At 35.5% G+C, this 23,565-nt stretch overlaps 1 protein-coding gene and 1 pseudogene across 1 annotated transcript; one reads left to right on the top strand and one right to left on the bottom strand.

The window, feature by feature from the left end:
• Positions 1-3,964: 3,964 nt before the first annotated feature.
• LOC127221827 (olfactory receptor 4C15-like) lies at positions 3,965-4,891 on the top strand (annotated as a pseudogene).
• Positions 4,892-11,793: 6,902 nt separating this feature from the next.
• Positions 11,794-12,744, bottom strand: LOC127221978 (olfactory receptor 4C15). Its single transcript, XM_051183908.1, has one exon. The coding sequence runs from the start codon at positions 12,727-12,729 to the stop codon at positions 11,794-11,796; it is 936 nt and encodes a 311-aa protein (XP_051039865.1). The 5' UTR covers positions 12,730-12,744.
• Between the last annotated feature and the right edge of the window lie 10,821 nt (positions 12,745-23,565).

Raw genomic sequence — 23,565 nt, 5'->3', positions numbered from 1 at the left:
TAAAAATTGCAGGTTTTTTTTTCCTTTTCTTTTTATTTAACAAATGATGTGGAAGGCCTATTTATTATAAGAAAAATACATAGCACGTGAGAGCCTGTGCTATTGAATGTGCTAGTTACACTAGCTCTTGGGAGGCAATGAAGGAAGCAACAATGCAAGTTCAAGGCCTGCCTGAGTGAAATCACAAGTTTCAGGCCAGCAGGGAAAATTCTTTTCTCAAAACAAAGCTATTGGATCAAGAAGATGCTTACTTTATGATGATGTTTGCTACTAAACCTAACATCCTGAGTTCAAACTCTGCATTCTCCATACTATCTGGTTCCATTTTAACTTTTATGACAAATACTACACACACACACACACACACCCCTATATAGATCTATTTTTTAAAATGTAAAATCTGCTGTTAAGAGGTGTGTTTTTATTTTTAATGAATCAGTTAAATTCTGTATCTTATAGTGTATAAATTCATATAAAATGAATATGATATGATACTTTAAAACTATATAATATGAATCTAGGGGGATGAGTCAGAGGCTAAGTACATATAATGATTTTTTTTTCCTGATTGGTAACTCTCAGAGTTTCTTTTATTTTTATTTTTATTTTTACTGTTATTTTACATATTGATCCCAGTTCCCTCTCCCTCCTTCCCTCCTTCCCTCTCTGTCTCTCAGTCCCTCTCTCCCTCCCTCCCTCTGTAATGATCTTATAGATAACTCAGGCTTGGTTTTCTGCACCTCTGTCAGTTAGCTCATACCTGCCTATGACACAAGCTACAGGTGGTTCTGATATTTCTGGCCTCTAAAATACTTGCAATCATGTGCACGTACCCCATACACATTCACATACTCATACACATAGTTAAAAATAAAATAATTCTTTAAATATAATTTAAAATTGAGTAATTTAACATAACATATGGTTTTGTGTGGTAGTTCTTTTTTTTTTTTGAAAATGTTTGCGAAGTGATGTCCAGGTTTTTTCTCAAGCTCCTTTTCAGTGTTGGGTCCACTTACATCTTCCACATAGTTGTTAATTTTCCTCAACTATGCAGATCTTGTTCTCAGGACCTGGGATCTGATGGTCTGAAACAATGGGGCAGACTACAATCTAATGCTGTTGTCAGACAAGCTTACTTTATTTCAGTATACTTTATGGGGGAATGAAACAAATAAAGTGAAGATCCATGGAGAATTGAGTTCAGAAAAATATGTAAATTAATGTCAGTAAGCATATTAACAGAGCAACATTTTTCCAAAGCCTTCTCAGGACAGAGCAAATTAAACATAATTGCCTGGTAGGTACTATAAATTATGTCTCGGAACACATGAAAGCAAGGCAGAAGTGTTAGTATTCAGGCATCTCTACTGGCCTGCCATTGGGGTTCTGACAGGATACATCCTCACTCAGCTGCAGCCTCTAGGAGCATCACATGTGCATATTCACTATATTCCCTTTTAAAAGGTCCCTGCCTACCTCCCATTGTTCTTTCTCTCTTTTTCTTTCTTTCCTTCCCTTTCTCTGTAACCCTCTCTCACTCTCTCCCATCTTTCCTTTCTCCTCACTCCTGAGTTTCCTTTCTCCAGAGGCTGGTCTCCCCACTTTCCTTTCCCCCTTTTATGATCCCATTCCCTAATTGAAAAGAACAAAAAACAAAACAAAGAAACAACAACAAAAGACCTCTGCTTAGACCCTGTTGCATGGTGTCTTTCTCTGGTGTGCTGCTTTTCTTAAATTCTAAGAAATGGCTGTGTCCAGACTTAGGGTACACATACCAGATTGGATTCTACAGCTATGATCTGACATCCAACAACAACAAACATGTCTTATTAATTGAATGTAAATGTTTGTTACAGGACAAAATCACATCCAAAAACAATCCAGGGAACAAAATGTACCTGAGGTAAAAAGTCCTCTGCCATTTTTCTTGTATGTCTCACAGTTATCCAAGGCATTGTTCACCACGGGTCATTCCTTTTACTGTGTTCCAACATGAGGAAAATCCTCAACTTTTACAAACTGTGCTTTTTACTGTTAAAGTTATGATTCAATAATTAATTAATGCTACTAATTAATACACATCTCTAGCTCTTTGGAAGTGCTAAGGTGAATTCCAGGTCTGACTGAGCTATAGACTGTATCCTTTAATTCAGAAAATTACACACACATGCACACACAGAGTCACACACAGAGAAAATATACCAAATACTCTATTAAAACACAGAATCAAGATTATTAAAGTAAACGAACAGCATTATAATTGAAATACAGCTCTCAATACTTTCACATCTAATCATTTATATTATTTTCTCATAATGAAACATATATTTCTAATAGGTCAATAGATGGATTCCTCTGCCCTCCTGTTTTCTAAGTATGTGATACTTTTGCTTGAATTAATTAATGAAACAATTAAAAACAAGCAGTAACTTGGTTAGCTTTTCAAATTGTTATAATCACTCTAGTAATTTAAAAAGCATCCAAAATCACCTCTTGAAAACCCATGTGACAAGACAGTTCCTAAATCTTCAGAGACTCAGAATCAATCTCACAGGCTCTTTAGCTATGAGGGAGACCTCTTTAAATTCCACTTTCAGTCAAGCAGGAAACTTTGGCTCCTATATTTTACTTTTAACCTTGGACCACATTGAGGCAAGACTTGAATAGCAGTGGCAACATTATCCACCTCCACTACCAGAGATGTTCATCCTCTCTTAGATGTAGAAGGAGGAGCTGGTTATAAACATTGGACTTTGATCATACTTTTTGCCATAGCTCACGGGGGCTCTCCATGCAGACTTTTCACAGACTGACACATGGTGAGACTTGTAAGCCACTATTTTTACAGGCCATAATTCTGTAATAATTTACTATATTTCTTCCCAAAGTATTACTTATATGAATGAATTTTACTGTAGTTGGTATAGCTTTCAAAGTGTGATATTAACGACATAGTAATTCTTATTATTTAAATTTTTATCTTAGTTACTGCATGTAGGTACTGTTGTATAACTCTGACATTAATCTTCATAGATTTCCTTTTATCTTAGTTTACATAATACTGTCAGTAGGAAATGTGATTTTGTCTGAGTGTGATGGCTCAAGTTTGTAATCTCAGAAGTTGAGAAGTAGGAACAGCAAGCTCAAAAAAGAATTCATGGTCAACCTTAAAGCATGAAGAGTTCAAACTCATGGTCAGCTTGAGTTACCTGGAACATATCTTAGTCCCTTCCACAAATGAATATGAAATATCAGTGTTTCTACTCTGGTCCAAAAATCATTGATGTGAGGCCATTTGTTCAATGGCAAATGCGTATCACATAAAAATTTTTCTGCCTTATTGATAGAAGACTTAACAATTTTGTTCTTTCTACTTAACATTTTATTTATCCAATTTAAGATAACAAAAAAAGAAAGAAATTTCAGTATGTGTATGTTACACATTTGTTTCATAGACATTGTCACACTACATTTATATAAGAATAATGCATTTATGTTTATTTTAATGATGACAATCTCAGTAATTTGTTTATATCACAATTCTATTTGAACATCAACTGCTTCCTTCAATAAAATTCAAATTTTTGTTCTAAACATCAAAGAAATTAAGCAATATACATTTGCATATAAATACATGTGTGTTAATTATTATGAATTTGTTTGAATTTCTCATAGTTGCAGATTAAATGGCAACAATGTTAACCAGAGTGAAAGTTCAGTGATAAAGATACTTGCTGTCAAGACTGACTACTGAGTTCAAACCCCAGAATCTGCACAGTAGTAGAGAAAGAAGTTATTCCTGTTAACTGTTCTCTGACATCTACACAAAGACTAAAGCACCTGCACTTCTGTACACACACACACACACACACATTACAAAGTACATAAGCACACACATACATAAATTACTGAATACATATAGAAATAAAATAAATTTTGAGTTAAACTTCTCTTGATAATCATGCCAAATCAGACAATTGTAACTGAGTTCATCCTCCTGGGACTTTCACAGAACCCAAAAGTTCAGAAAATAGTATTTGTTGTATTTTTGTTTGTCTACATTGCAACCATTGGAGGCAACATAATAATTGCAGTAACCATCCTCTGCAGTCCTGCACTGCTTGGATCACCCATGTACTTCTTCTTGGCATTTCTGTCCTTCTTGGATGCATGCATTACTTCAGTCATCACACCAAAGATGATTGCTGACTCTCTTGATCCCAGCAAAACCATCTCCTTTGAAGGCTGCATGACACAGATCTTTGCCGAACACTTCTTTGCTGCAGTGGAAGTGATTGTCCTCATATCCATGGCATATGATCGCTATGTAGCCATTTGTAAGCCCTTACACTACTCTTCCATAATGAACTGGAGGCTCTGTGGCACTCTGGTGGGGGTGGCATGGGCCGGGGGATTCTTGCATTCTATTATACAAATTGTCTTCACTTTGCAGTTACCCTTTTGCGGACCCAATGTCATTGATCATTTCATGTGTGACTTGTTCCCTTTGCTGGAGTTGGCCTGCACTGACACTTACATTTATGCCCTGCTAGTGTTTGCCAACAGTGGGTCTATCTGCATCATAATTTTTTCTATGCTACTTATCTCCTATGGTGTAATTTTATTTTCTCTAAGAAATCACAGTTCTGAAGGGTGATGGAAAGCTCTTTCCACTTGTGGATCCCACATTACTGTTGTCATTTCATTCTTTGTTCCATGCATATTTATATATGCACGGTGTACATCTGCATCTTCTTTTGAGAAAAAGGTGGCCGTGTTTGATGCCATCATGACTCCATTGCTCAATCCTATGATTTATACTTTCAGAAATAAAGAAATGAAAAATGCCATTAGGAAAATGTGGAAGAGATGTAAGGAGGTCCGATAACATTTACAACATTATACTTATAAACTTTAATATAGAGAATAAAGAATTCAATATTTGCTTCAGGTACTTTATGATTTGTTCATTATACAGAAAGGCTGAAAAGCTGTTTTTAACTTGAAATTATGCTTGCACTATGAATTGATAACTTTATTATGGTAGTTTGAATTAGATTTGGCTATAAGTGCAGGGCATTTGAATACATGGTCTTCGGTGGTGACTAATTTCAGAGAATTAGAAGATGTGGACTTGCTGAAGGAAGTATGTCACTGTGATAGTCTTTGAGGATTCAAAAGACTCTTACAATTTCAAGTTAGTCCTCTCTGCTTGATGTTTGTGGTTTATAAACGATACCTCAGTTGCAGCAGCCACTGCCACTTGTTACTTCTATGCCTCTATCATAGACTCTAACCATAGTACCATGTGTCACAAATAATGTCTTCTTCTAAAGGTTGCATTGGTCATGATGGTTTGTCACAGCTTCAGAAAGTATCTAATACATCAGTATTGATATATGATAATATATATTAGTTAATTTTGTACTCCTGTAACTCAAATGAAATAATGGATGCAAGTTACATACTAAAATGTTTGCATGTAGCATTATGCTTTTTTAAAACTGTTGTTAAAACTAAAATATATTGAAATAAGAAAAGAAATATACTGAAAATTTGCTAAGTTGTAATGTGAATTTATGTGACATTGTTACGGTAAAAGGCCAGAACCCAGAAATGCAAAGAGAAAAGTAGAAGAGTGTGATAAAGACTTAATGAGTAGATATTCTTGTACCACTTGACTTAATTTATAAGAAGGGTCCATTAATATCTGGTATTTCTTGGATATTTTGACAGATAAAATATGATTAGCCCTACTTCCTTATAAATGAGTTTCTCTTGGTTCATATAAATATCACTTTCAAATCAGAAATGAGTGCAGATTCATTATACATACAACCATGAGCATCTCTCATTCTAGAATAACCAAAAGCAGCTTCAAATGTAACTTTACTGGCAACACCAAGCTGAAGATGCATGTGTATTTAGAATAATTGTCCACCTCCACAGAAAGGAATTTACCACCTCAAAAAAAAAATTAGAGAAATAATTTAATACAGCCATCATTTTATAAATTTAAATTCCATATAAATGAACTTTTAGTTAATCTTATGCTTCCTTAAAGAAGTCAGACACCTATTGAAACATTTGGGTTTTTTTTTCCTATAGTTAAAATATCTGTAAAACACACAAGAAGATTCTATGTTGTTCCTGCAACATAATAAATATTAAAAAAAAAACTCTCAGGGGACAGTGAATGTGGTTTTAGATGTAATAAATTGTTTGATTTATTTGTTTTATTATTTTCATTGGAGAGAGTTCTCTATGTATAACCCAGGCTGGCCTCAAAATCATCTTCTTTTGCCTTCATGTGCTGTGAATATAGGCAAGTGACTTTAGTCACACTTTATTAATCTCTTACAGAAAGGTCAGAAGGACATATTACTTACTGGATATGTAAAATATCTGTACTCAAGTGTAAGATGTCCATTTTTCATATTTTATAAATAGAAAATAATTTTTGTACAAGATTTATTACTCAATTTCTAAGTAAAATCTTTTACACATTTCTTTTGCAAAATAAAATATCTTATTTTGCATTCTCATTGCAAAAATTTTTGGGGGTCATGAAGACAACACCTACGGCTAACATGTCATAAATGCCAGTAATAAAATGGGTAGCACTAGAATCTTTTTTAAATTTTATTTTTGAATTTTACATACCAATCCTGGTTCTCCCTCCCTCCCCTGATCCCATTTCCCTCACCTTTCCCTCACCCCACCTCCCATTCACTCATCAGAAAGGTTATCACATCCAATGGTGAGTCAACAAGTCTGTCAAATCTCCAACATAAGGCCTGGCCAAGGCCTTCTCCCCTATATTTAGGCTGAGCAAGATCTCTCTCCATAATAAATTGGCTCCAATGAGCAAGTTCTCATACTAAGGATAGAACCTGGACCAACTGATAGTGACCTTATAAATTGTTCAATCCATCCATTGTCAGCTGCATTCAGGGGCACGAGTTTGGTCTTACTCAATTTTCACAACTCTCTGTCTGAAGTCACTGAGCTCCCACTAGCTTGAGTCAGCTGTTTCTGTGGGTATGCCCATCATGGTCTTGACCCCTTTGCTCATATTGTAACTCCTGCCTGTCTTTGACTGTTCTCCATGAGACTGACTTTGAAATTGGCCCTCTCACAGACCTTTATTAAATACCATATTGTTTCTCTACACAAAGAGAATGGCCCCAAAGTTGTTTCCTGTTATTCTAACATTTTAAATCCATTACTATTTTCACTTTATGTCATTTGAAAAGAAAATTTGACCATGTGAAATTGTGATGATTTAAAACATAAGAAAGTGATGACTATGACCCCTGAGTACAGTATTTGACAAGTTAAACAAAACTTTCTAAGTCCCTAACATATGCCATGCCTGGCTTCCATAGTTCTTCTCGTGGTTCTGCATACCTATTTTCAGCCATGCCTACCAAGTACATCAGTTTCACTACTTGATCATTCCATATTTCACAGTGACCACTCATGTATTCTAAACTCCATGAGGGACATGTATTGTGGTAACACAAAGCAATCTAAATGTCATCTTCCCAGAATACCTTCCCACATTATCATACTCAACTCACATTCTAGCTACTGTCTTTTAACTATTAAAATTTTTGTGTTTTTAAAATTAGGTAATCTCTAAATATATCTTCATTTTTGTTTCAACATTTTTTGTTAATTTAATATTATATTGTCACCAATTTTTAATTTTTAAAGATTATATTCATTTATTTAGCACACTCAAGCTATAGCTAACAGAGTGGTTGTCAAAAGGCAGCTTAAGGAAGTTAGATATCTCCTTCTATTATGTGAGTCCTGGGGAATCAAACATAGGTCATTATTCCTCTAAAATCAGGAACAAGACAAGGCTGTCCAATCCCTTCATATCTCTTTAATATTGTACTTGAGGATCTAGGAAGTACAATAACAAATCAAAAGATCAAAGGATAAAACTTGGAGAGGAAGAAGTCAAGTTTCACTATTTGCAGATGATATGACAGTTTACATAAGTGACCAGAAAAAATCTACACCTTCAGCAAAGTGGCAGGATACAAGATTAACTAAAAAAAAATCAGTAGCCCTACTATATGCTGATGATGAATGGGCTGAGAAAGAAATCAGAGAAATATCACCCTTTACAGTAGCCACAAAAAACATAAAATATTGTGTGGCAATGCTAACCAAACAAGTGAAAGACTTCTATACTAAGAACTTTGAGTCTTTAAAGAAAGAAATTAAACAAGATACCAGAAAATGGAAAGATGTCCTATACTCTTGGATAGATAGGATCAGTATAGTAAAAATGACAATCTGGCCAAAAGCAATCTAAGGATTCAGCACAATCCCCATAGAAATCCCAGTACTTCAAAAGAATAATATGCATCTTTATATGGAAAAACCAAAGACTCAGGATAGCCAAAACAACCATGTACAATAAAGGAACTTCCAGAGGCATGACCATCCCTGACTTCAAACTCTACTTTAGAGCTATAGTCCTTAAAACAGTTTAGTACTGGCACAAAAATAGACAGGTAGACCAATTGAATTGAATCAATAACCCTGTTATTAACCAACACACCTACAAACACCTGATTTTAGACAAAGCAGCTAAAATTATACAATGGAAAAAAGAAAGCAGATAGACCCATATCTAATGCTATGCACAAAACAAGACCTCAACATAAATACAGGTACACTGAGTATCTTTGAAGAGAAAAAATTAGAGGTCCCTTGATCATAATGGTACAGGAGACTGCTTCCTGACCATAACACCAGTATTGCAGACACAGAAATCAACAATCAATAAATGGGACCTCCTCAAACGGAGAAGCTTCTGTGAAGCAAAGAACAATGTCAACAAGACAAAATGGCAGACCACAGAATGGGAAAAGTTCTTCACCAACCTTATATCTGACAGGGAGGGCTGACTTCTAAACCATACAAAGAAATCAAGAAGCTAGTCACCAAACCACCAAATAATCCAATTAAAAAGTGGGGTACAGAACTAAACAGAGAATTCTCAATAGAGGAGTCTAAAATGGCTGAAAGACACTTAAGAAAGTGCTCAACATCCTTTGCCATCAGTGAAATGCAAATCAAATAGCTCTGAGATCGTATCTTACTCTTGTTAGAAGGACAAAAATCAAAAACACCAAGGACAGTTTATGCTGGAATTGATGTGGAGAAAGGGCAACACTCCTCCACTGCTGGTGGGAGTGCAAACTAATAGCCACTTCAGAAATAAGTATGGTGGTTCCTCAGGAAAATGGGAATCAGTGTACCACAAGATCCAGCAATTCCACTCTTAGGCATTCACCCAAAAGATGCACATTCATCGTCTGTTAATCTATGTTCATAGCAGCATTATTTGTAATAGCAAGACCCTGGAAGCAACCTAGATGTCCCTCAACTGAAGAATAGATAAAGAACATGTAGTACATTTACACTATGGAGTACTACTCACAGGCAAATGGGTGGAAATGGAAGAAACCATCCTGAGTGAGGTAACACTGTCACAAAAAGACAAAGATGGTATGTGCTCACTCATCTATGGATTTTAGTCATAGAGCAAAGGATACCAGCCACAGTCTACATCACCAAAGAAACTTGTAATAAGAAGGAGTCTAGAGAGACACATATGTTCACCCAGAGAAGGGGAAACATACAAGTTTTCCTAAGCAAATTGGATGCATGTGAGGAGGAGAGAAGGACATAGGAGAAAGAGAAAGGTAGAAGAGGAGGGGAGAAGAGGAGGGGAAAAGAGGACATGAGGGAGCAGGAAGATTGAATCAGGGGAAGAATAGAGGAGAGCAAGAAAAGAGATACCATAATAGAGGGAGCCATTATAGATTTAAAGAGAAGTCTGTTACTAGGGAAATATCCAGAGATCTACAAGGATGACCCCAACTAACAATCTAAGCAACAGAGGAGAGGCTACCTTAAATTCCCTTCCCTGATAATGAGATTTATTACTATCTTGTATGCCATCCTAGAGCACTCATCCAGTAGCTGCTGGAACTAGAAGCAGTCACCAACAGCTAACCACTGAGTCGAACACTATTCCCAGTCACCCCTTACTCTCTTCTAGAAGAAAAAAAGAATCACCTTGTGTGTTGTAGCTCATTTGTTTCAAGAGAGAACAAACAGATCATATTCAGTGTCTTGAATAAATTTCACTATTTTGATATTATAAAAAAAAATCAATTTCTCCTTCCCAGAGAGTTCTGGACATGGAAATGAGGAATGGATTAGGGGTTTTGGAACAGGACAGGAGTGTGAAGATACTGGGAGGAGAGGAATAAGGACAATCTGTGGCTGATATGTAAAATAAATAAATAAATATATTTATGGCAAGGAACATTAAAATTGACAAAAATTAAAATATTGAAGATTCTTTCAAAACCTGTTTTCATTGGGAAATATTACTTCCATATAAAATGAGAGAAGTGTGCTCACCATATCAGCCTTCTAAGTCTGGTGTTGCTACCAAAGTGATTCCTAAGATCTGCTTTAGACTGTACTAGAATAAGAGATGTGCATGGATATTTTACTATATAATCTGCTCTCTCATGTGATTTAATGAGGTAGTCACATGACCCAACAGAAATTCAACCATAGGCCAGCTAAGCTAGTCACAATTCATCTGCAATGTCAATAAATAACTTGGATTCTTTAATAAACAATGATGGATTTAATTTAAATAAAATCAAAGTATAACAAGAATTGTCTGGTGGTTATTTCATATTGGTTGTGTATATGTTCTGATGTCTCACAATTCTTTACAGAGACGTCACCATACAAGGAATAGTTTCACATTGTACACAGTTAAATCTCTGTGATTGCTTTATATTTATGAGAGTATTGAAGTTGAACTGACTTTATTTTTCATAAAACAATACTGAGTAGTCAATTCCAAGTGAAAATATGATCATTTTTCACCCTCATTGTTACTCCCCTTAGAATGGTGCTATCCCTTTCAAAAGAACAAAGCATTAAAGTACTTAATATAGTAAATATTGCCTCCTTTTTTATTTATTTAACTTTCTCATATGTGACTGTGTAATCCTGCCCTGTGTGTGTGTGTGTGTGTGTGTATGTGTGTGTACTCACATGCATGCCCAGTAGTAAAGAAGAAAATGCATATCCCTAAACATATGCAGATCTGAAAGGATATAATTAAGTATCCCTATATAACCCCTACTATCTTATTTCCTTGAAATAATGCCTCTACCTTGTAACGTACGGTTTTTCCGCCTGCCGCCGCTGGTCTTGTCCTGCTGCCGCACCAGCCCCAAATAATGCACAGAGACTCTGTATTTGATACAATGCTGTTGGCCCTGTTACTTGTTTCTTATCGGCTAGCTCTGCCTTAATTATTAACCCATTTCTGATGACCTATGTATTTCTCTTACCGGGGAGCCGGCAGCATACTGCTTTCTCCAGACTCTCCATCTTGACTCCTCCTTCCTACTTCCTATTTCCTCCTTGTCTCCTAGTCCCTCCTATCTTCCTTTCCTATTGGCCAACAGTGCTTTATTATTAACCAGTATGAGAAACATATACAGAATGACATCTCCCATCACTACCTAAACTTTTAAATTATTTTATAAAATATCTGTCTAATTATCCCCGAAACCTCTCTGTCTCCTCTTTACCAGCATTGGGATTATTTGTGATAAACTGACTGGCTTTTGCCATGTTCCTGGGAATCTGAATTCAGTTCTCAGTGCTTACACAGAAAGTACTCTTACCAGCTGTGTCATCTATCACATGTAATAATTTAATATTTTAAGATATACCATTGACCACTATCAATCTCTTCCACATTTTCCTAATGGCATTTTTCATTTCCTTATTCCTGAAAGTATAAATAATAGGATTTAACAATGGTGTCAGGATAGTAGCAAATAAAAACATATTTTTTTCAGAGACGAAGGCAGATGTAGGCCTTGCATATATTATTATGCATGGAACAAAGAATAAAACCACAACAGTAATGTGGGACCCACAGGTGGAGAGAGCTTTGCGTCTCCCATCAGAGCTATGGGTTCTCAGAGAGAACAGGATGACACCATATGACACAAGCAGCAAGAGGAAGATAATAATGCAGAAAGACCCACTGTTTGCAAACACCAAAATTACAAAAATATGAGTGTCTGTGCAGGCAATCTTCATTAATGGGAACAGGTCACACAAGAAGTGGTCAATGACATTGGGACCACAAAAGGGCAGTTGCAAAATGAAGATAATTTGTATGATAGAGTGCAGGAATCCTCCAGCCCAGGATACCACCACAAGAATTCCACAAATCCTCCTATTCATGATGAAAGAGTAGTGCAAGGGCTTGCAAATAGCCACATAGCGATCATAGGCCATGGATGTCAAGACAATCACCTCTACTCCAGTAAAAAAGTGGACTGCAAAGACTTGTGTGATGCAGCCTTCAAAGGAAATAGTTCTCCTCTCATAAAGCAAGTCCACAGTTATTTTTGGTGTGATGACAGAGGAAGTGCATGCATCCAGGAAAGACAGGAATGCCAGGAAGAAGTACATGGGGGAGCCCAGCAGTGCAGGGCTGCAGAAGATGGTTAAGACAATCATCATGTTGCCCCCAACTGTTGCTAAGTAGACAAACAAAAATATAACAAATACTAGTTTCTGAACCTTTGGATTCTGTGAAAGCCCCAGGAGTAAAAACTCGGTGACAAAGCTCTGATTTTGCATTATTCTCAAAAAGACAGTGAAAGGAGTATCTGTTCATATAAATCTGTAATTGGGAAAAATAAAGGTGTTTCTTACAAGATTATACTATTACCACAAATCAGTTGATGCATCCTTATTTAAATTGTCTTGATTTACTTTATTACCATTTAGACATGAGAAATATGCTCATGAGCATACTTGATTATTACATAGAATTGAGATAGAAACAAATTTTGGAATACTTTAAAGGGCCACATTGAGTCAAGAATATATCTAATTGGATTATAGAATATAAATAATTTGTTTTCAAATTGTCAAACTCTAATAGGTTTTTAAAGTGAAATATTGAAAGATATTTTAAGTCCTTATCCAATTAATAAACCAAAAACTGAAATTTATTACTCATGCCTTCCTTAATGAACTGAAGCTCAGATGCACAATATACAGTGATTGGTTACAGAACTGACTTTTCTAACAAGGAAAGAACAGCTAAAATGTATTTTAGGGTGTACTTAAAATCTTGGCTACATTGCAAATTCTCTTTCAAAGTATGAAGTGAACTAGAACTTTAGAAGAATGACAAAATTCTTCATAAAACAGACAGGACTCTGGAAATTATCTCACACTATGCATGATATATCTATTGAAAAATTGAAATTTCACTTTCAGTTCATCATTTTAAAATATAATCAGAACTTCATGAAAAGTATGCTGTTATGACAACTAAGTGAAACAATACACAAAAAGCTACTACTCAGAACTCAACCTTCTTGTCACTGGTGTCAGAGATTAATGTCATTTCTACAAAACCTTAACTATAGATTGTATGTTTAAAGAAATAAGCGAAGTATAAGTTAGAATTTTAAGAGATATTGAACCTCTCTTGAGGACCAACAGAGTGAAATGCAACATTTATAATTTTCTCAATAACAGAATGAATATAGGGTTATCCGTGCAACAGGCTTTCTCTCTATTTAAAGGTACTTTACTTTGTCCATGTGTGAATAATGCATCTTGCTTTAAAGCAATTGAGTAAATAATAGAGAATCAGAAGAGAATGAACTCACCACTTATACCACCACCTATGTAGAAAACCACATAACTGGAGAATAGAAATAATTCATTGTTTATGAGAGTTTGAGACTTACTTATTCGGCATTTATACAATGTCACCTCATTTGAGTAAATATAATTCTATAAAATTTATGGTTTTAAATTATACTAATCTACTACAAAACATATTGGAAAACAACCTACCTTCTAATCTTCAAGGATTTATAGAGGAACAAAATTGAAAATGTCAAAATGTTACCCATGGTAGCATTTCATTACAATATCAAATGTAGTTAATTCATTTGGAAATGCAGCTGCCTTACAAACTGAATGAGCTTCCCTGAATCCTCTAGGTAAATTTTCTAGCTCTAGGATTCATTTTCAGAGACAATCACAGCATCAAAAAAATTTTTTTTATGTTTTCTGTGTACACAACTAAAATGTATCAGCAAAATATATTTTTTGGTTTTTTTTTTTGGTTTTTTTTTTGAGACAGGGTTTCTCTATGTAACAGCCCTGGCTATCCTGCAATTCACTCTGTAGACCAGGCTGACCTTGAACTCACACAAATTAGCCTGCCTCTATCTCCCAAGTGCTGACATTAAAGGTATGAGCCACCACCTCACAGCTAAGTAAAATATAATTTTATATGTGAATATATGCACATGAATATATGAATATATTGGCACATATATGAATATTTATATTCATAAAGTATATGTGTAAAAGACTCAAGAGTATGTACAAAAAACTAAGCAGTAGGCAGTTTTATTGATTGTCACATATATAATCAGACATAATTGTACATCTTAAAATCTATCATAAAAAGGTACATAAATTTACTACAAAATTGCATTTATCTTGATATTCTTAGCTCACTTCTTCACTAGCAACTGAACTCTTTATCAGTTCCCAAACTAAAGCCAAGAAAATAGTGGTATTAAATGAACCATACAGAGTCACTATATAATCATCACTTATAACAGACTAAAGGGATCACTATATAATCCCCCAGTTGTCCTTCAGAACTAAAGCAGGATATCTAAAGAACTACTATGAGTAAGGATATCACAGGACATTTGTTCATGCATGAAATGCCAAAAAGAAACTCACATTTCTTACAACACTATAGTTGGATAGTGTTCTTTAAATTATGGAGTATGTGTGGCAGAGGTGAGGGGGTGTGGGTGGGTGACAGGGAGGAGTAGAGGGACAGGAACTGCTGTCAGGATATATTGTATGAGAGAAGAATAAATTTTACAAAAGATGTGGTGGTTTCATTGCATTATGCTTTTTAATGTTCGTTTGTTGTTGTTGTTGGTGGTTTATAAAGACAAGGCTTTTATTTGTAGCAGCTATGGATATCTAAGACTCACTCTGTAGACCAGGCTGGCCTTGAACCCATAGAGATCTGCCTCTTGAGTGCTGAGAATAAAGGCATGTGCTACCAAATCCAGCGTTCTATTTTTTTAATAATCAATGGTGTAGTGTCATGACCCTCCTATAGACACACATGTATCAGATAATTTTTCTGTACAAAGAAAACCAAACTGAGTAGAATATTCCAAGGAAAATAGGTCCTATGTTAATTTAAAAATTAAATAAATCTTAGCTTCATTTCCATGTTCTACTTAACATGGACATTAGTGCTAAACAAAATGTCACCATTATTTTCCAAGTAAAGCAATTGCCAAATTTGCAGTGGAGAGAGTACAGTGTAGTTATAGTTTATATTCACAGAGGTTGCCATTTTAGACTAGAATCTAATTGATATAATACAAACTCCAGTCTAAATTGAATAACAATCATTTATACAGCAGACATAAGCAACTAAAGAAACCCGCAATTAGTCAAAATGCAGAAAACAATTGACTGTTGGGTTCCCAACACAACCTGATACATCTACAACATAATTAATGGACATAAGGCTCAAGGAGCATTGCATAAGGGAGGTTAAAAAATTGTAAGAGGCAGAGATCCAGGATACCTACTAGGATGTACTTATCATATATATATATATATAGTTGAAAGGTAAGCTAAAATAAATAAAATATGTTATATAGTTAAATTAACACATCCACAGGTATTTATAAACCCTACCAAAGAATGCATAGTAAAGCAATATGGCAATGTTAACATAGTATATGTGTGATATCCTACAACTTTTAATAGTATCTTAAGTGCATTAATCTGAAATTGGACCAAACAAATTGTGAAACAGAAATTATAAGAAAAAAATCATTCACTTTCTGGGTCTAGTTGAAGGACTGAGAACAAGAGATAGATATGACCAGAATATACTGTATACATACATGAAATTCTCAAACAATAATTAATATGTTCTTAAAGTTAGAAAAACAACTTTATGATGAATAGGAATGAGAACAAAGTATCATACATGAAGCATGTTGGTCCATGGTTCACTATTGTGGTGGGGGATTGACAAGGTCTGATATAGCCCAGCATAGACTCAAACCTGTGATGTACCATAGAGTGACTTTGAACTCTTGATCCCCCATCTTTATTTCCAAGTACCAGGATTCCAAACTTATGCTACCACACCAAACAAATCCATAATCTTTTTTGAATATATTACACAAACTATAAATAAAAAAGAACATAAGAATATTGGTGTTAGTGTTATTTTAAACAGTGTCTGAATACTCAAATTTAGATGAAAAATTGAATCATAAAGAAAATGTCTTTTTTAAAATTACATTTATAAAACTTAAATGAATTTAATAAAATTCTACATTTAATACACTTAGAAAATATATTTTTCAAATTCTTCAGTCAATGCATTAAAATATAAGTATAGAAATATAAGCATTTAATACCAGTCATACAATTTAATTCTGAAAATAGAATCATGTTAGTAAATTTTACCTTAGAATATGTTAAAATATTGATATTGTAAACTAGCTTGGAGATTTTCCTCAGAGGGGAAGGGAAAGGAAAGGAAAGGAAGGGAAGGGAAAGGAAGGGAAGAGAAGGGAAGGGACTTTGTACTCTAATAACTCCTGTTGAGCACTTTGAGCATTTGAACCATTATTCTACATGAAGTGCTGCTCTCAAGGCTTGTTCTGTACCATTTAAACTATTTTCAGTTGTGAGCCTAGCCTTTAACGGCAGAGCCATCTCTTCAGCACCATTTTATCTATTTTTTGTTTCCAACAACTTTAATCATAAATCTCTACTAAGGTAAGGAATCTGGGTGCTACAGTTTATGAAACTCTCTTAGAATACATTTATGAAGCAAAAGGTCCATAGTTGCTTGATCATAACATCCAAATGTTATGTCACTTTATCACAATTTAAAATAATCTATGAAGGTGAAAATCTATACCCTATGTACCTTACCATGTGTCAGTTGTGTGAAGCAATCTGTTGATAACCATCGTCTAATCTCTCTTGCAGAATACCCATTCTGTGATGACCAAAATGCTCTGCCTGCATCCAGTTTCTACATCTAAGAGAAAGTAAAGCAAGACTGGCAAAATGGTTGGGGATTGTTGTCTCTGTTTTACAAGTTCTATGTTCATCCTGGTCTTTGTATAACAGAGATCTAAACAATCCAAAATTTCTCCTTTATTGCTACTAGAATTTAAAGAGGTTTCCCTAAGATGTCATGAATCTGAGATTGACTACTAGTCCCCCAAGGGGGGGATTTTCTTCCCCCTTGAGATTCTGAGACATAGTTCTGTACACTTTTTCACTTCTTTCTATAGTGTTTAATAATGCTTACATACATTTCCAAAGTTAAGTTGTACTTTTAAAAAAAGTTTTCTTTGGATTCTATTTGTTAATGGCATTGTCATGTTTAAGACCAAAACCCTGTTTAATGATATATGGGATATGGTGTTTAAGTGCTGAATCTAAGAAAATTTTCTTCTGTTACAAGGAATTTTTCAATGAACATGTAAGTTATATGTGTATTATTTTGGGAACTAGAAAGAACTGTATTATAAAGAACAGTTTATGTGTAAATACATAAAGAGGTGTACACTAATGGTAATATTATTATTTCCTCAAAAAATGTCTTGTTTTCATATACTTTAGACAATTTTATCTATAGATAGTATTATTATATTATTTATGACTCATAACTCTCTTATCCCCTTCCCAATTGGGCCAACTCTTTTCACCCTAACAACTAATAAGCCCCACACATATGTGTAGTTTTTTTTTTAAACCCACTGTCTTTAATTAAAGTTGCTTTAATTAAGACCAAGTTGGAATTATTTACTGAAAAAGTTACATGCAAAACTTACCTATGCTTACACACCTGTAAAAACTGGTACCCACTCACCAGCAAATAAATATCTGTCATTAGCAACTCTAAGAATAGGTGGGGTCTCACAAGTCCCTCTGCTATCTAGACCCAGTCTTATACAGGTATAAGCTAATGGTTGTTTGTTTTTGTAAAGACCAAGTAATATTCAGAAGAAAACATTTCATACCACTCTTGCCTATCCTCCATTATTCCTGCTAAAGATACTCCCTGGTCTTGGAGGTGGTGATATAAAGCTGCTCCATTTAGGACTGAGTATTGCATTATTAATCTTCTTAGTACTTTCAAAAGTTGTATTCTCTGCAAACCACCTACCTACCACAAAAAGGAGTTTCTCTATCTAAGATTAAGAGATACAGTAATTGGTATGTTCAAGCAAGAATGTTTAGAAGGCAGTTTTATTCCTTATCCATTTATCAAAACAGTAGCAGTAAATCTTCCCAAAAGCTTTTGATCAGATTTATAACACCAATATGTGCTCACTGCTATGGAACACACTTTGGATACAATCTAAAAGTGGTTAGTTACACCTGATGTAAACAGTCGTGTCATTAGTACCAAAGTGGGTAAATCTTACACGTTGGTTCAGTATGTTAGAATGCAAAGTTGACATCTAAACAACAGCTTTGAGGATTATTCTTACCAATAGTTTAGCCTGCAAGGCATCTCCAGAGATTTTAAACATTAGCCATCAGAGAAGAATGTTCTGAAGAAACTTTTTGTTTATACACTTTTCTTCCTTTCTACTTATATGTATGTATGTATGTATGTATGCATGTATTACATCCTGACCATAGTTTCCCCTCCCTGCTCTTATTTTGGTCCCTCATGTGCTTCTGTTTCTCTGTTTAGTTACTCCTTCTCTATTTCTACTCAGAGAAGAGCAGGCCGACTCTCAAGGATATCATCTCTCCATGGCATATAAAGTTGCAGTAAGAGTAGGCACCTCCTTTCCTGTTAAAGCTGGATGAAGCAACCTAGTAGGAGGAAAGAGTCCCCAAAGCAGGCAAGAGTCAGGAACAATCTCTGCTCGTACTGTGAGGAGTCCTGCAAGAAGACTGAAAGAACTCTAAAACGTTCCCAAGAAACAAAAATGATGTTATATATTTCATAAATACAAGGTACCATATTAACATTGTCATTTAAAAATGGAGGAATAAGGTGATAGCTAGGAATAAGAAGACTGAAGTAAGGCCCAAACTGAACGAGGCAAATAGAAAATCTTTCAGATGCATGTTTTTTGGCATGTGCTGGATCATCAGAGAGCTAAAACAGAAAAAGTGAACCATACCATCCATCTCTGCTGCCAAAAGAACAAATGGCCTCGGTCCTCAGTGGGCTCCACTTCCAGTATATAAATTTCCTCACTGGGTATCTCATCTTGTTGATATTTTCCAGAACCCTGGCATTTCCACTGAATCATCAGCTTTACCTTCACAGCTTCAAACAGTGGCTCTACAGAGTCTCTATCAGTGACCATGGCACATGCATACATTGTGTAGCCTCAGCATCTCCCAAAAACTATGGAACAAGACTCCATAACCCCAGATGTCTTATATCTTTTATGCTCAGAAAGCCAGTATCAAATTGACAATGTGGCCTAGGTTTTCTGAAGCTTGAGATATGGCCTGTCATCCTAGGACCACAGCTGTGTATACATCTGAAAGGTAAAATCTTACACTTAGGACAGGTATTCTATTACTCCAGTTTAGACACAGATGTTTCTCTTTAACAGTTCTATAGTCTTTTGCTAACATGCACCTTGATGAAAATTTTGTTTCCAGAGTTTTTTCCTCCTAGAAAACCTCAAATCTGTTGTATCTTAATCCCCCCCTCTCTGAGGTATTTTGTATCTCTGTTTTAATGTAGACATGAATATATAAATTCTATAAAATAAATCCATAAGGCTGGAGAGATGGCTCAGTGGTGGAGAGAACTCACTGCTTTTGTGGTTGACTAGGATCTAGTCCTCAGCTTCTATTTCGTATATCACAATTTTATTAGTCAGGGTTCTCTAGTGGAACAGAACTGATAGCTGATTATTATTCCTTTATTCTCTTTATCAGAGTTGCCTAAAGATTGTGCTCCAGATAATCCAACAACCGCTCTCTGCCAAAAGAAAGTCCAAGAATCCATTAGTGGTTCAATACAAGAGGCTGGATGTCTCAGTCTTCAGTATAAGCTGGAGTAGCAAAGGGATGAATCTAATGCTGGTGGAGAAATGAATGTGGCAGAGAGCCAAAGAACTAGAACCTCCTTCTTTGCCGTCCTTTACATAGGCTGCTACCCATATTAAATTTGGACCTTCCCACCTCAAAAGACCTGCATTAATGCTGGGTCTTCCCACTTGAAGTGATTTAATTAAGAAAAAAGTCACTCACACATGTACCTAGCCACTTGGGAATTACTTAATTCTGGATACAGTCACAGTCAAGTTGATAATCAAAAGAAAAAAAAAAAACCATCACACAGCCATTTGTAACTCCATTGCCAAGTTATTTAACTTTGTCTTCTAATCTCAGTGACTAATGCACACACATAACATGCATGTATACAAGCAGGAAACACATTCATACATATAATAATATAAATAATATACATAAATGTAAACATTTTAATGTATCCATTAATGTATCTACTGAAATGTGCTCCTGTCTTGAAAGTTTCTCCACCTAATGAATTAGTCCAGAATGTTTGAATATTTAAATATTACTATTTCGTTATTCTTCTCAGAACATGGCTGTGGTGGCTATTCTTCATTATCAGGTTGACTACATCTGGAGTTAATTAAAACATTAGCAGCTGGGAATATCTAGATGGGATTTTCCTTGATTAAATCATTTGAAGTGAGAAGACCTATCTTAACTCTGAGTTACACCTACTGACTACTACAATTATAAATATGAAGCCAGAGCCTGGAAAAATATATCATAAAAATGGTTCCTACTATAGGTCTTGATAAAGTCCTTCTACATACTAGGGATATTTTGAGTAATGTCACAGTCTTCCAAATCCACCCCAAAATCAATTCCAAAAACCTAAAAATAAACAACACATGGTTGTGTTCATCAAGCTAAGAACCAAACTTCTTGAACCAATTTTATGTATCTGATGCTTTTTTCCCCTACTGCCACACTAGTAATCCATACAATTGTAATCTAATTAAGGAAGCACTTCATGTGGCTCGAAGTTTAATGAAGTCTATCATAGTTGGGGGGCATGACAACAGGAGCTTGAGTAGCTGGTAACATTGCACCCCAAATTAACAATCAGAGTGATGAATATCCATGTTTGTCTAAGAGTCAAGCTCGAGAACAGTGCTATCCTCTTTTCAGGATAGTCTTCCATGTTAACAAATCGAGATAAATCTAATAGACATAAATCTTTACAGGCATGCCCAGAGGTTAAACCTAATAAAAAATTTCTTCATGTGTATCTGGAGGCTGAGAAATGTGATGGTTTTAGGTTCTGTCCAGTTAACTGTCCACACTGACCATCAGTTACTTTAGTTACCTTACTATATTGAATAGGAATAGAGAGTAGAAACTTGTCTTAGTCTTGAATTTAGTGGAAATGGCTAAAAACTTTCTTCCCTTTTAATACCTTATCCTCAAAAATCCATAGCTCTCTTGATTTATGGGAAAGTCCTCATTCTATGGACCATGTTAGCCTGGTACTTGGACCAGTTTCAAGTATCTAACATTCTGGTGACTGGAACTGGTGACTAAAGTCAGTACACCGGTATCTAGTTAGGGATTCTGTTGCTGTGATGAAACAGCATGGACAAAATGAAAATTGGGAAAGAAAGGGTTTATTTGCCTTACATATCAACATTGCTGTTCATCACTCAAATAGGGCAGAATGTTGGAGGCAGGAACTGATATAGAAGCCATGGGGGGAGCTGCTTATTTCTTGTTTCTCATGACTTGTTCAGCCAGCTTTCTTATAGAACCCAGGACCACCAGTCCAGGGATGACACCACCAATCATGGGCCCTCCCAAATCACTAATTCAGAAATCTTCTTACAACAGCATCTCATGGTGGCATTTTTTTTACTAAGCCTCCTCCCTCTCTGATGACTCTAACTTATGTCAAGTTGACACACAAAACTACCTATTACAATTAAGACTTGAGGTTTAATTTTAAAACAGAAAATATTGATTCCAGAGAGTAAAAGATGATATTAAAGCAATTTTAATATGAAGGCAAAGAGCACTGCATCCACATCTTGAGGGAAAACTTAGTTAGACCCACCTCAGGGAACATACTAAACAATTTGGTACATTACATAGTTTTTGCTGTTGTTTTGTTTTGGGTTTTTCATTTGCTGCTTTGTTTTCTTTGTTTTTGGATGAGGATGATATTTATTTTTCCTTGGCAAAAAGTCAAATGGTACATTTTAAAAGTTCTATTTATTTATTTTACATTGCAGGTAAAATTTCCTCCCCTTCTCTACTACCAGTCCCTCACCACAGCCATCCTATGTTCCTTCCCTTCTACACTTTTTCCATTTCTGTTTAAGAAAGGTCAGGTCTGCCGTGAATTTCAATAATACATGTCATATCAAGTTGTAGTAAGACTAAGCACCTCCCCATGTATTAAGACTGAATAGGGCCCCAAAAACCATAAAAAGAGTAAGAGACAGTCCCTACTCCCACTGTTAGGAGACCCACAAGAGGATCAAGCTATACAACTATAAGATATACAGAGGTCCTAGGTCAGTCCCATGCAGGCTCCCTGGTTATTGGTTCTGTTTCTGTGAGCCCCTATGGGCCCAGGTTAGTTGATTCTATGAGTTTTCTTTTGGTGCCTTTGACCCCTCTGGCTCCTAAAAATCCTTTTCTTCCCTCTTAAGCTCTGTCTAAAGTTTGGCTGTGGGTTTTCATCTGTTTTCATATGTTAGTGGATGAAGCCTCTCTGATGCTACATTTTTCAAAGCAGAAAATCTCCAGCACATCACAGGATACAGTCTGGCCATGGCACAAAGCATACTCAAGATATTTGCTTTTGTTTTTTGTTTGTTTGTTTTTAATATACTAGTCAGTTTAAAATGACAGAACTTCTGTGAGAACTAAGAAGCCTATAGCCTGTACTTTAATAATAGAAAAATTAGGCCAAAGATCCATAACATCCAAATTTCCTATTCAAAACACCTATTTTTCTAAATTATAGGATGTTTTAATACCTGTGGCATATGCATATACTATCAAGTAGGCCTGTCACTTCCCTTCCCCAGCAGTCCCCGCCATTTTATACACACACACACACACACACACACACACACACACACACACACATACACACAGAAGAAAGAACTGGGAGCAACTGAGAAAACTGAGAAACTGGTCTCAGGACAATGCTTCCACTTCTCAGGACTGGGTGCTAGAGCCACACTGCATGTTTCAGAGGAAGACTGGAGTAGAGAAAGGTTTCTTTCCACTTAGTGTGTTCAAAAAATGAATAAACAATCTCTGAATTACATCTATACTGTCACAAGCAGTGATATTGTCAGA

The sequence above is a fragment of the Phodopus roborovskii genome, unplaced genomic scaffold (assembly GCF_943737965.1).
Source record: "Phodopus roborovskii unplaced genomic scaffold, PHOROB, whole genome shotgun sequence".
In the NCBI taxonomy this organism is placed as follows: Eukaryota; Metazoa; Chordata; class Mammalia; order Rodentia; family Cricetidae; genus Phodopus; species Phodopus roborovskii.
The sequence above is the reverse complement of the archived record's forward strand: the minus strand, read 5'-3'. Positions and strand labels throughout refer to the sequence as shown.